The sequence below is a fragment of the Urocampus carinirostris genome, chromosome 13, assembly GCF_059441175.1.
Source record: "Urocampus carinirostris isolate Australia breed hairy pipefish chromosome 13, RoL_Ucar_1.0, whole genome shotgun sequence".
Lineage (NCBI taxonomy): Eukaryota > Metazoa > Chordata > Actinopteri > Syngnathiformes > Syngnathidae > Urocampus > Urocampus carinirostris.
In genome coordinates this window covers 11,511,721-11,526,731 of record NC_142361.1, presented here as the reverse complement: position 1 = coordinate 11,526,731, position 15,011 = coordinate 11,511,721, and the positions used below count along the sequence as shown (strand labels likewise).

At 39.2% G+C, this 15,011-nt stretch overlaps 1 protein-coding gene across 2 annotated transcripts in view; it reads right to left on the bottom strand.

Annotated features, from left to right (window-relative positions):
* Nucleotides 1-10,072: 10,072 nt before the first annotated feature.
* The window catches only part of insyn2ab (inhibitory synaptic factor 2Ab), a 57,995-nt gene continuing 53,056 nt past the window's right edge, over nt 10,073-15,011 (bottom strand). The window contains exons 5-6 of one of the 2 annotated variants that reach the window (XM_088351783.1): nt 13,744-14,211; nt 10,073-10,844 (exon numbers count right to left, since the gene is read on the bottom strand). In XM_088351783.1, coding sequence (XP_088207909.1) covers nt 14,028-14,211 — 184 coding nt within the window. In that variant the 3' untranslated portion in view covers nt 10,073-10,844; nt 13,744-14,027. The remainder of the gene's footprint in view (nt 10,845-13,743; nt 14,212-15,011) is intronic. The other variant, XM_088351784.1, reaches the window with a different exon arrangement.

Sequence of the window (15,011 nt, the reverse complement as noted above, 5' to 3'; positions counted from 1 at the left end):
CAGTCCTTTCACTCTCCAGTTGTCAGTCCATCAGCATATCTCGCTTTTTACAAGGCAAGCATTTTGACCTTGACTCCCCCCTGTCCCGTTTTTTTCACCCGTTTCTCCATCCGTCCGTTCCTGAACTCCCCGTTTGTCTCCGGCTCCGACCTGTTTTTGCTCCTGACCAATAGAATACATTGGGACCTCGCTACTTTGCGGTTCCACGTCCGGGTTACAACCCGTTTTTGATCCCGACCACGTTTTTGTCTCTCCAGTCCCGGCTATCGAACTTTTTTTCTGTCCTTGACACCGACATCTCCAGCTGCGGAAGATCCACTTCCGAATTTGGATCACGATCCGATTGCGTGAGCGGCTTGCTTCCCGTGTCCAGCGAGCACCGGATCGTGGGCACTGCTTGCCCTCTTTCTATCAATGAACTTGCGGTTAACGCTACGCATTTGGGTCCTGATCCCGTTCTTGTCGTGACAATAGTATTGAGGGAGTAGGACTGGATGTCGCCCCATTGGACCATCGCCAACAGCTCTACACCATTTCAATATGGGTTTCTTGCATCAAAGGCTCTTCAGCCTCAGAAGCACAGACTATAATTTGGAACATTATAAATCCTCCCAACATTATTTAGATCAGGGGTCTCCAACCTTTTTGAAGCTGAGAACTTATCAGTGCCAAGGCCATGCACTCTGATATACATTTCTGAAGTAATAACATATATTAAACTACTTAATATGTTGTTACTACGTGAATACCAGGGTAGTTATCTGAAGAAGAAAGGTGAAAGAGAGAAAATCAGACATAAAGATAGAAAGACTGAAGAAAAAAAGAGATGGAAAGAGAGAGAGAGAGAAAGAGCTAGAGAGAATATAAAGAAAGACACAAAGTCAAAGAGTGAGAAAAAAAAGAGAAATAAAAGTCTCATCTCATTAGCTGCACCACTTATCCTCAGTAGGGTCGCGGGGAGAAATAAAAGTGAGAGGGGAAAAGTAAGGGAGAAAGAGAAAGAGAAAGAGAAAGAGAAAGAGAAAGAGAAAGAGAAAGAGAAAGAGAAAGGGAAAGAGAAAGAGAAAGAGAAAGAGAAAGAGAAAGAGAAAGAGAAAGAGAAAGAAAAAGAGAAAGAGAAAGAGAAAGAGAAAGAGAAAGAGAAAGAGAAAGAGATAGAGAAAGAGAAAGAGAAAGAGAAATAGTTTTTGTGTAATATTCTGGAGACATATCACAAGGTAACGTACCCCCACAAAAAAAGAAGGGTTACTGCATACAAACCAGTGGGCATCGTTTTTTTCTCTTCACATCATTATTAATAATTCTTTGTTTCTTATTTATTTTTAAAACCCAAACGTCTAAATTTGAAGCATGATATATCACAATGGCTAAAAATAATACAATACTAGAGATAGAATCCTAGCGAGTTTATTCTTATTCTCCCATCATTGTTTCTCTCTTTTAAATGACTTTTTCTCCGCTGCTGATTTATGACATATTCCTTCCATGACATGCAGGTCATAAAGCATATCCGCAGAACTGACTGCTTGCACCTTACACAAAAGAGCCCATCCCCCTAACTGCAGCATATCATTTTGTTCTTATTATCCCCCAGATGAGCCTTTGACGACCTCATGTCTCGTAGTGTGCGTGGTGAGTAATCTGTCAGATTTGATAGAGTCCCGCGAAGTGGGCGAGCCTCTTCACGAGATGATAATGGGGGACGTGCCCCCACGCATGCAAATGGCTGACTTTGCTTCCCCCCCATTTCTAATCTTTAAAATCCACAACCCTGCGGCTCAATTTGTCAAGTCCTTGCCGAGACGGCGAAGCTCAAGTCCAAAGGCTCACGATTGGAATTGGATCACGAGTTGACGGATGAAGTCCAACAAAACTTTGTAGAAACGGGGCAGTGTACAGTTCTTAAGTGCTGGCAAAATTTGATTGTAGCCTGACTTATCTATTATTCATTCAAAAGTTTAGGGTCACTTAGAAATATGCTTATTTTTGAAAGACAACCCTTTTTTTAAATGAAGAAGACATTAAACTGATCAAACATATACACCATGCATTGTTCATATGGCAAATGTCTATTTTAGCTGCAAATATCTGTTTTTCTAATGCAATTCCCACATGGTTTGTATGGGTGTTTGAGATCCTTGAAAATGCTTTAATTGTAATATTGTGTTTTCAAGGATTCAAAAGTGCTTGAGTTTTGGGAAAAGTGCTTGGGAATGCTTGAAAATGCATAAAAATGACGCAGACACTGCTCACTGGTGGATTCGTGTTGACATTGTTCAGTCGATAGTTGTCGACTCGATTGTGTTTGAGAGGGACCACATCTCATTTTATAGTGATTGTTTCTGTTCTATTTATTTTTTGTCTGACAATTATAATAGGGTCCCAAAGGAGTTAGTGGTCAGGGGAAGTAAAAATGGAAAACTATGATAACAACGATCAAATTGAAGATATCTCTAAGATACCGTACTAATGTGCTATTGGCTGAACTCACAAAATGCTCCATTTATTTCTTCGTGTTCAGTTCAGGAGCTCATTTAACTAACTTTTATTTGTTTAGCTAGGGGTCCAAATACTTACAGTAATGGTAAAGGGAAAAACGAGAAAATGATAACAATGGAAACTAGGGTTAAGAATATATACTGGGGCTACGCATGGTGCACACGCATTGTAACCCCTTATGAGGAATATGGCCATAATCATTCCACTATCGTGACAATAACTAGGAATATGAGGGTAAATAAAGCAACAAAGTCTTCAACTGAATGACACTCTGAGCAAATTACGGATTTTGATAAGTTTATGTAGATTTAAAATCTGTTTAAATATGAATTTGCTGTCTCTTCCTTCCCTCTGCATTCACCACCTACTCAACTGTACTTGACCAAATCACGTCACACCAAACCTAAATACAATTTTCCTTCATGTGTACATTCATTTATGATGTTATTTGGTTATCTCTCTCTCTCCCTCTCTCTCTCCCTATATATGTTATATATAAATATATATATATATATATATATATATATATATATATATATATATATATATATATATATACATACATATATATATATATATATATACATACATACATATATATATATATATATATATATATACATACATACATATATATATATATATATATATACATACATATATATATATATATATATATATATATATATATATATACATATATATATATATATATATATATATATACATATATATATATATATATATATACATATATATATATATATATATATATATACATATATATATATATATATATATATATTTATTTATATATATTTAATTATATATGTAAATTTGCAAAGTTGCAAAATAAATAGAAAGTATAGTTGTCTCGATGAAAACCGGCCCTTGATTGGTGGGGAGCCAACTACTGTCACTCACTTCCGTAGAGCTGTTTCATCGACACATCACTAAAGGCCTTTAGAGAAGGCCTAGGTTTGAATTACACAGCCCACCCCTTCAACCACTGATGCGTATTGATGTAAAATACCTTAATTGCTCTGTCAGTTAATGAATTCAAATGAGGCTGATATCTGGAAAGATATCAATGCACCTTAATAGTACTCACCCCTCCTTTATCATAACGGAAACAAATATATGAATTTCAGTCGCTGAAATGTTGCTCTCAGTTTGAACTCTGGTGTATTTTCTCATTTTCAAAAGAAACAAAACGTATTCCTAGCAGAACGCTCTGAATGGCTTATATTTTGAGGAGACTTAACTTCAAAACAAAAACAATTTGTGATTATAAAATTAGCAATGATCACCCCAAAAGTAATTTATTTTCCAACCGCAATGCATAAATTTGGCCAGTCAGAAAATTAGATGTTACACGTTTACAAGCAGGAAAAGAAGCAGCCGAGGTGAGGAGCTAAACATGCCGAATTATGAACTGTGGAACAAATAGATGAGGGGGATGCTGCAGGAATCAAATAAAAAAAGTAAGCATGTGAACACAAGCGGCGCAAATGACAAGAAAACTCCTGAGCCTCGAGAGTAATGAAAGAAAAAAGGAATGAAGGGCCGAGGAAAGAGATAAGGATGCGCCCGATGCGTTCATTCAATTTGATGAGTTGGGGCCACCAACCTCTACGCTTGTTGCCTGACAGAGGGTCTTTTTTTCCCAGTGAAGGAGTATCACTGAATTCATTGAAAGAAAACACTGGAAGGGACCAATTCTGCTTCAAATAAACAATTCAACCTTTTGAACGTTAAATTGAAACAAGAAAATAACGCAAGTGAAGGTTATGTATTGATAAAATTATGTCCATACCGTACATAATTATGTCGATTGGAGGGAGATTCTCAAGTACAGAATGTTGCGCAAATTTCTGACTTCTTTAGCTTTCTAACAAGTTTAACAATTTCAAACACAGTCACCCGATACTTAGTGTATCAAATATCCAAGACCAGACATATAGAGGCATGGTCTGGTTAAGCGTGCCTGGTCCACATAAAAAAAGGAGCTGATCGATAGCTCCTCCACTTTTCTACTGCCTCATGACGACCGAGAGGCTGTGCGGGCCCGCTCTGCATCCTTAATTTCAGCACGTGGGCCATACGTTGCGACCATCTGGAGCACGAGACCAAATCTCTCTACAACAAAAGTAAGAGCATTGTTTTAGATTTAAGATTTGATGGTTCTTAAGAATAAGCATTTTTTTCTGTACAAGGGAATCTCCCCAAATTGACTAGCATTATAGCGGGAAACTTTCTTTTTGTGCTAGTAGCTTCAAGACTTTCGGCGGGCGAAAACTCCCATAATCTCCGGCACCTTTCCTCCCCTCTTTTTTTTCCTCTATCATTGATTCTCTGTGTTGATAGATTATGTGTGCTGTTTCAAACGGTATAGTTTACTGATTCCATTTTCTTGGGATGAGTAATTCATATCAGAACTTATAGCAATAATGGAATTTGTTTTTTATCACTGTAGGAAATTCTAGCATCCTTAAGGAAAAAAAATGATATACGGTCAAGTACGGGCAGCACGACGGCGCAGTGGTTAGCGAAGCGCAGCATAGTTCTGAAGTCGTGGGAACTTCCTGAGTGGGTTCAAATCCAGCTCCTGGTCTTACTGTGCGGAGTTTGTATGTTCTCCCCGTGCTTGCGTGGATTTCCTCTGGGCACTCCGGTTTCCTCCCACATTCCAAAAACATGCATTTCAGATGAATTGGCCGGTTCAAATTATCCCTAGGTGTGACTGAGCGAATGAGTTGTCTGTCCCCGTGTGCCCTGCGATTGTCTGGTAACCAGTTCAGGGTGTCCCCTGCTCACTGCCCGGAGATGGCTGGGATGGGCTCCAGCCCCCGCGCGACCCTAATGAGGATAAGCGGTGCAGCTAATGAGATGAGATGATATATATATATATATATATATATATATATATATATATATACATATTTCTATATTTAGGTGATCATCAAGTTGTATAGGGAAATCTTTTAGACTTGCTTGATGAAGCTTATTAAGATTGCACTGCAAATACTAGTCAAATAAATTAATGTAAAAATATTTTGTACAAAGCAGCACGGGGGCACAGTAGTTAGCGCATGTGTGGCATAGTACATGTCTTGGAACCTTCTGCGTGGGTTCAAATCCAGCTCCAAACTTCTTGTGCGGACATTGTATGTTCTCCCCGTGCTTGCGTGGGTTTTCTGCGGGCACTCCGGTTCCCTCCCACATTCCAAAAACATGCATTTCAGGTGAATTGGCCGGTCCAAATTGTCCCTAGGTGTGAATGAGCGAGTGAGTTGTCTGTCCCCGTGTGCCCTGCGATTGGCTGGCAACCAGTTCAGGGTGTCCTTTGCCCACTGCCCGGAGATGGCTGTGATGGGCTCCAGCACCCCCGCGACCCTGCTGAGGATAAGTGATGCAGATAATGAGAAGAGATGAGATGAGATGAGATATTTAGTACAAATTTAATGATATCACCTATTGTTTGCATAGTTACTGAAAAAGAAAAACTGAAAAGTCAGAATGTAGTTCATCATGTTTTGTTTTTGCTGATTTTAAGTCTTTTTCTTTGTTATTTTTCTTGATCAACAAGATAAAGGTTTTGTTAAAATTAAGATTGCACATTGGAATAATAATAAAATCCAAAATAACAGCAACATCACTAAGTAAAATGAATTACCTGTACCTCATAAAACATTAAGAAAAACTAGGTAACATGATATTTTAAGCTTAAAAAAACGAAACACACAAATTGTGCTGGGAATTTTTTCAGACATTGTCGTTGATGTGCTTGGAGATTTTTCAACAAATAAAAAGTGGGCCTCTGCTCAAAAAATCTGGAGGAACACTGAACTACTGGACTAGAATCAGTTAGACACAAGCAGTACACTGCCGGAGCTGTTTTTTGTGTGTGATTTTATTTTGGTGCAAGCGAACTACACTGAAGTGATTTGAGGAGTCTCACTTTAGCTACAATTGAGTTTAGCTTTACTGAACACATTTTTGCAATAACTTAAGGAACACTATTTACACTAAATTAGAACTTTGTACTCCTTTTTTTTAAAAAAAATGTGTTTGTGACAAAAAACTGGATGAATTGAGGAGCTTTAGTTTGCCAAAAGTGTGTGTGCACAATAACTACTATAACCTGACAACAAAAACAAAAGCTGTTGGCTACATTTCTGCTCAGTGTAGAACTTTTACTTGTTTATGCTGTTTAGTGGACAAGAAAGAGTAAAGTAACGATAGACGCGAGTTGTTCACAATATTATACCCGGTCTATCTAAATTAACTTTCTTAGGTCGGACTAAAGCTAGTAAATTTGCAAAAAAAAAGGCAAATACATTGATGTAGTCATACTTTTGTACTTTGCACCTACTTACTGCTTCATTCAAAGAAGGAAATTGGAATTTCAGTTCCATAGATCCCGAAGCAAAAGTCGTTTTGAATATTCCCTGGGAGACCTGAAGCCCAGGGGTGTCAAATTCATTTCAGCTCAGGGGCAATATAGTTTTAAAAAAACATTATCACAGTGGCTGGACTAGTAGATTGAAGCAAAAGAAAGAAAGAGAGAGAGTGGGATAAAAAAGTAGGAAGGAGAGAGAGAGAGAGAGAGAGAGAGAGAGACTAAGAGAAATGGGAGGTTGATAGAAAAAGGGATAAAGAGGTAAAGAAAGATATATAAAAGAGAAAGAAAAAAGCTAAGAGAAGGAAAGAGCAAGAAAAACAAAAGAAAAATAAAGAATAGAGCTAAAACTGAGATAAATAGAGAGAGAGAGAGAGAGAGAGAGAGAGAGAGAGAGAGACAGACAGAGAGATAATAAAAGGGAAAATAGATTGTAAGATTGAGAAAAAGAGAGAGACAATAAAAGGAAAAGAGAGAGGGAGAAAGAGAGAGGGAGAGAGAGACAATAAAATGGAAAATGAAAAAGTGTGAAAGAGAGAGAGCAAGAGAGAGAGAGAGAGAGAGAAAATAAAATTAAAAAATATATTGTGAGACTTAAAGAAAAAGAAAGGGACAATAGTAGGGGAAAGAGAGTGAGAAAGAGAGAGGGAGAGAGAGAGAGAGAGAGAGAGAATAAAATGTAAAATGAAAAAGGCCAAAATAGAGAGAGAATGAGAGAAAGAGAGAGAAAGAGAGAGAAAGAGAGAGGGAGAGAGAGAGAGAGAGATAAAGACAATAAAATGTGAAATGTAAAAGCAACGAAGAGTGACAAAGAGCGAAAGAAAGGGAGGGGGAGAAAGAAATACAACTCAATTTGCTTTTTGCGTGACCCCTGGCTTTGGCAGCTTGAAGTGGACATCTTTAAAAATGCAACTCGTTTTTCTCTTGCGATTCTCTTAGCGTTGTCCCGCGGCCGGATGCAACCTGTGGGCGTGCCTGAGTCGGCCCACGGGCCACATGTTTCAGCCGCACCGTAACAAAACACAAAATGGACACCATGTAAACGGCCTTTCAAAAACACTTTCTTTACTTTCCAGCGACACTTCCAAAGCATCACAACATCGGAAAAATACAAACATGTATTCGCGTGTCTTTAAAAATGTGAGCTTGTCCAGAAAATACCCTTTTAAAAAATGGAGGCGATACTCACTCATGCCTTTTTTTGTCCTGCCAAAATGTAATCTTTGTTATGAATGCGTAGATTATAATTTCATGTATAGGCTGTAGATATATTTTCCGCAGGTTTTTTTCCCCTTAGTTTATTTATGCCTGATTGAGTCGTACGTGTGCGACTACATATATAATCCGAACTTTATGACGGCGAGTCTACCTGACTATGTCTGAGCCATAAAACGAGAAAATTCAAGCAGTTTTCCCCATCATGTGGCCTCTCAGCCGAGCCTGCAGAAAATACTTTACTGTGCAGTAAAAACAGCCGGCGAGCAAAATATTCATACCTTCTCGACTCCAGGTAAAGTATATTTCAGGTGGAGGGTGGGTAAAAACACAGTGCCTTGCAAAATAATTGCTTTTGTCTTTTTGACTTAATGCCACATTTCGGGCTTCAAACTTATAGATAAAAAAACTAGATTTTATGAGAATCAACAACATGTGAGACACATTCGTGAAAAGAAACCAAATGTATTCAACATTTTATATTGTGCCTACACATAAAAAAAATAAAAGTAGGCGTTGCAAAATATTGGCCCTTTTGAGTTGATACTTTGTACAAGCTACTTTTGCTATGATCACAGCAAAAAGTAGTTTAGGATAAGTCTCTTTAAGTTTTGCACATCACAAAACAGAAATACTTGCCCATTCTTCCTCACAAAACAGCTCAAGTTCCTCACGGTTTGATTGTTGTAAACAGCGTTTTTCAGATCTTTACATTAATGCTCTACAGGATCGAGGTCTTGACTTTGGCTTGGCCTTCATATTGTTAGTTTTAAACCAAACCATTGTAGATTTTGCTTTAGGATCATCATCTTGTTGGAAGGTGAACCTGCTCCCTATCCCTAGGTCTCTTGCAGACTCCAATACATTTTCTACCAGAATTGCCTTTGTATTTCACTCCATCTACCTTTCCATCAACTTTAACAAGCCCATGATGCTGCCACAACCATGTTTGACAATGGGGATGATGTTTCCGAGGTGATATGCAGTGTTACTCTTACGCCAAATGTAACGCATTGAATTCAGGATTAAAAGTTCAACTTTTGCCTGAACTGACCAGCGCATCCTGTTCCAGATATTTGTTTTTATTTACATGGGGGGATGGTGTCCTAATAGTCTGTGTCATGATTGCCGATTCAAGGCACCTGTGACTGCCCAATTTGCGCCAACAGCCCTGAGAGCTGATTGGCTAAGAGACTCCTTTTAAACCCCCGGCTTTCAAAAGGACGCCGTCAGATCGTTGCGAACCGATGCTCCCAGCTAGGCAAGCTTGTACTTTCAGACATTTTTCCTGCCCTGTTTTCCTCTGCTTGATACCTGTTGCCGACCTGTTTCTGGACCCGATTCCGCCCTGTTCTGCCATCCCGTCATCAGACTTGTTTGACCCGCTTCCTGCCTGACGCCTGTTGCCGAACTCGTTTCTGAACTCAACACCGCCCTTGCTCTCCCGTCCCGGCTAACGACCAGTGTTCCTGCAAGTCTACGATTATTCTCGCTCGACACGGAAGTGCCCCTTCCGCGTTTCCAGCCACCTGCTACCCTTGTCCGTCAACCATCGGATCGTGGAAGCAATCCCTGCTCTCCCTCTTTATCAATAAAACTGAGTAAACCAACGCTACTGGGTCCGGTCTCTGTTTCTGGTTCATGTCAGTCTGTAGTTTGCAATAGTCTTTGATCTGTGCAGCCCTTTGAGATTCTTAGTGATTAAGGGGTATACAAATAAACATGACTTTACTTGACTTGACTTGTGTTCTCGCAAACGGCAAAAGGCCCTTTTTATGGAATTCTTTCAAAAAGGGATTTCTTCTTGCCATTGTCCCATAAAGGGCAGATTTATACAGAGAAGGACCAATGGTTGTCTCATGCAAATATTGTCCCACCTCAGCTGTGTTTGCCTGCAGGTCATCCAGTGTGATAATAGGCCTCTTGGTTGCTTCTCTGATTATATTTCTCCAGAAGGACGGCAATGTCTTGGTAGGTTTTGCAGTGGTTTTATGCTCTCTCCATTTTGAAATTTTTGCCCTCTCAGTGCTCCAGGTATAGGTTTCAAAATGTTCTTGTATCCCATTCCTGCTTTGAAATTTTTCACAAATTTATCCAGGGCCTGCCGGTGTATTCTTTGGTCTTCATAATGCTTTATTTAAGCTTCACTATGCTGTCCCTTCAGATGCATTTCAACTAGCATTTAATGACACACAGGTCCATTTGATTGGTTGTTGTTAGTTATTTAGGTTGACGTTGGATTATTCAGGAGTTGTTAGGGAACTTCCCAGGTCAGTTGGCTGAGCAGAGAGAACAGGGGGGCAATATTTCTTACAACACATACTTGTCAGTTTTTTCATTTTAAATATAATATAGAATGAAATAATTTGGAGTCACTAAAATATTTTCCTTTTTTTAGCTTTGAGTTTGAAGCCTGAAATGTGCCAAATGACACATCTTGTGAGGCCAATGTTTCACTTGGCATTGTATAAACTATGTCTAAAGCGATTCCGGTTAGTTATTTGCACGGAACGCAGCATAAACAGAAGTTAGTGACATGAGATAGAAAAGTAGGCGGGCGAGCCCTCTGCCGTGCAGAGTAAAGAGTTCGGACTTGGGTTCGTGACACATGTTCTTGTAAAAGGGTCCGTTTGTTGTGCTTTGCCAGAGCTGGTGTCCATTCGAAGATTATACCTTCGTCTATGTAAGGCCCTTCACGTGGCGCCGCTTCTTGTTGCCAAGCGTTATGCTGAAAAGATAGAAAATGGAGGAAAGGTTACATTTATTTAGTGCACCGTGAGACTTTCTTTAGTGTGATGCAGGAAACTTCACAATTTTGTCCCCGCAAAAAAAAGCAAGCCATTCTTCAGTATTATTGCTTTCTACCAATAAGTATGCAAGTAACAGTAACAATCATTTATACCGATTGTGGGCAGCAGAATATATTGTTTTATTTTTTGTACATACTAATTATCTGTTCATGAAATAGTACAGTATGTTTAATAAGTGGTTGAAGATGTTTGAGATTGCAAAGAAAAAATACGATATACACACTACCCTTCAAAGGTTTTGGGGTCGCTTAGAAATATCCATTGATTGACGAAAGTGAAGATTGAAAACTTTTTTGTAACCTTCTCAATGTTTGAATTCTACTTTCAATTTACTTTTCAAGGGAAAATCATGTACATACTCTGATTTTCATCATAATAAAAAAACTCGTTACAATCTATTAAACAGAATGTGTTCCACTGGCCTATAATATTTGCTCATTTTAAATTAAAAATAAAGTATAATTCCAAAATTAAAAACAAAAGTAAAAAGTTAGAACGTAATAAAAAAAATCATTCCACTGACAGATAATCTTTTTCATTTTAAGCGAAACAAGAAAAACAGTAAAACTTGAAAATCGAGTCAAAAATAAAGTCCAAAATTACAGCAAAATAAAACCAGGATAAATTACCCGTATTACCTCCTGAGCCACCATGACCAGTAAATGAACATCAATTCAATTCAAAGATAGTATTTTCCAGACTCTAAGGGCACTGGATTATTAAGCACAACTGCAAAGTTAGTCCTTTGTGGAATATTTTCATACATCAGTTGCATTAGGGGATACGGCTCATGAGATTAAAAGTACTGTTAGAGCTAGGATTGCATATCAAATTTTCAAAAATATGTATATGTAAATAAATAGGGCACATCTGATTACAAGACATACTTTTCAATTTAGTGCTTAAGGTAAAGAAAGAAAAGACAGTATATGATCATTTAAATTAAAAAGAAGTGTTTGAGGAGTATGTTTGGAGTGACAAGATTGGATAGATTGAGAAATGAAATTGTGAGAGACAGAACTGGAGTGATAGTGGAACTGAGCAAGCGTATGGATAAGAGAGTACTAGGTTGGTGTGGACACATGGAGAGGATGGATGAGGAGCGAATGTTGAAGAGGATCTACAGAGCAGAATAAACGGAAGGAGACCAAGGAGAAGGCCACCCGTATGATGCGGCAGGGGTAAACCATTGAAAGCTGTCGGGCCCTGCTGTTGAACAAAAGAGTGTGTTGTGTCACCCTGACCCGAGTGACACGGCCACTTTCTTGTGTTTTGTTTCATCCGGAGGGATGAAACCATGACCAACTTGGGTGGCAAGGAAGTTAACTTGTTTGGGTGTTTGGGCATTTGCGTTGGCCATGGTCCAAACATTTTTGTGTGTGTTTTCTGCTACTTTTTCCCTTTTTTAAATTTTCTTTATTTTTGTATGTGTTTGTCGGTCACCCCTCTCAAGGGAAATGACCAGGGTAGATAGATAGATAAACACTTAATGGACTGTGTGCTTAAATATTAAGAAAGGTGTGAGCTGACTTAGAGATGCTAAACAATTATAATATTCCATAAGTAAAATGTAAGTTATACAGGTTAGCTTAAAATATTTAAATGTAACTTTTTAATGTTGATGTATTTTAACACAATTTTACTATAACAATAAGCAATGCTCTCTGATAACTCCACAAATGTTTTGTTCTTTGTTCAGTGAGTGAAAGTTTTTTATGGCAGTGGTTAGCGCTTGTGCGGCACAGTTCATGTCATGGGAACCCTGGGTTCAAATCCAGCTCCAGACTTCCTGTGCGGAGTTTGTATGTTCTCCCCGTGCTTGCGTGGGTTTCCTCCGGGCACGCCGGTTTCCTCCCACGTTCCAAAAACATGCATTTCAGGTGAATTGGCCGGTCCAAAATTGTCCCTAGGTGTGAATGAACGAATGAGTTGTCTGTCCCTGTGTGCCCTGCGATTGGCTGGCAACCAGTTCAGGGTGTCCCCTGCCCACTGCCCGGAGATGGGTGGGATGGGCAATAAATATTGGATTATTAATATTAACATCAAAATAAATATCCATGGAACATCTATAGTCCATAAAGTGTTAGAAAATGTGAAGTAATGTTACTCATCACTTTCCTTTATAAAAACTAAACTATAAGAACCCATTGGGATATATAGACCTTAGCATCCTCAAAATGGTATCTTCCATCATTAAAACTGCAATTGGAGACTAGGAATCAGACAATATATTGCAAAGATATACACATTAGAGAACTGGCTAATATTATGCATTTAAAAAAATGAAAATGAAAGTTTTACCGTTATGTTTTTATTGTATACAACAGAAAGAATAAGTGAGGTCTAACGTGGCGCAGAGAACATTTGATACGTTTTCACTGATGTGAAGCTGGAATTGACTAAGTGTAATGCAAAATTTCCCTCCATCCAACCATTATCTGCGCCGTCCCAGCTATCTTCGGGCAGTGGGCAGGGGACTGGTTGCCAGCCAGTCACATGGCACAGAGAGACAGACAACTCACTCGCTCATTCACACCCAGGGACAATTTGGACCAGCCAATTAACCTGAAATGCATGTTTTTGGAATGTGGGAGAACATGCAAAGTCTACACAGGAAGGTATGATCCCATGACCTTTAAAACTGTGCCACGCTAACCACTCATCCGCCGTGCTTCCTGTAATGCAAAATAACACCTGACAAATTGATTCTAAAAACATAATTGGCGATTCACTTTATAATGTATATATTTTCGACAAGGCTGTTGCAAACTCCTCATAGGAAAAACATTGTTGCAAAAAAAGTAACACATTGCTCACCTACATCTGCAGGTGCTCATCCGTCCTCTCCAGCTAATTTGCCAGTAAAAAAAAGGTTTGGCAGAGTTTGGAATACATAATTAATTTTTCTTTTGTGTTTCTCCCCGCTGACTTGACGTGCAATCCCAGTTCAGAACTTTCAAAAGTGAACTTTTCTCTACTGTAGTGACATCCACCAGTTTGGCTCGATTCCTCCTCCGGAACATCCTATTATCCAATTTCAGACAAGCACGTGGTTTCAGCGAGACCAACAAAAGGGCGTTTCCAAAGCATTCCAGTTCAGCTCAAAGGAACCACAGTTTCCAGCGGGCGTGCTTCTTAGAGTCAGACTTGGATTTGCGCTTGGGAGTGGATGTGAAGACTTCGTTGGAGTAAGGAAGGGCAGGGCACGGTTGGCTGTCCTGGGGGCAAAGTCTCTTCATCAGGGGCTGCAGCTTGTCCTCCTGCAGCTTGAAGTCCAATTCCACGCTGAAACGAGAGCGGACCAGGAAATGGATTAGATGAAGAATGACACAACTCAAACTGGGCCCAAAGTGACAAAAAGATTGAATGTCTCCACACATGATTAATACCCTACACAGTTTTCCTTATGTTTGTTGGATGAATTGAGTTTATTTGTGGGCCGCAAGAGATAGATTCAGGGGGAAGTTAGGCTGCACAAAAAAAGCTTTGATAAAAACATTCAACTATTTCAAAACCGTTGTTTGGTTTTTCTTCATACAAAGTCACAAACAATTACCGTAAATTCCGGACTATAAGCCGCTTCTTTTTTCCCAAACGTTCAATCCTGCGGCTTATTCAGTGATGCGGCCAATTCATGTAATTTTTCTAACAGCCGCCAGCGGCGCTCGAGTTCAAGGCACACGACGCAGCTTACAAGCTAAACGCAATCGAGCAGTCCGATAAAGAAGGAAACAGAGATACTGCACGCATACTTTACCTTGCAAGCGTTAGCGTGTTTTTAAACAAGGGAGCGTGGTACAACGTCTATATGACAAAGTCTCTTTCCCATACTAAAGGAGGACAACTTTGATGACGTCAACTATACGAAGGAAGATGACAACGGTTTACCGTGATTTCTACATGGACGGTATAGTTTTTTTCAACAGACCCGTTAACTGTATTGCGAGAGTGTTGTTAGTAGCGTTTTGCTACCCTTCACAGGCACGGTTTGGGATGAAAGTTATAATATTATTATTAAAGCTTTGAAAACTCTCTCGCTGTGCTGTCTTTCTTTGTAAATATGTGTAACCATGTATAATATGTAT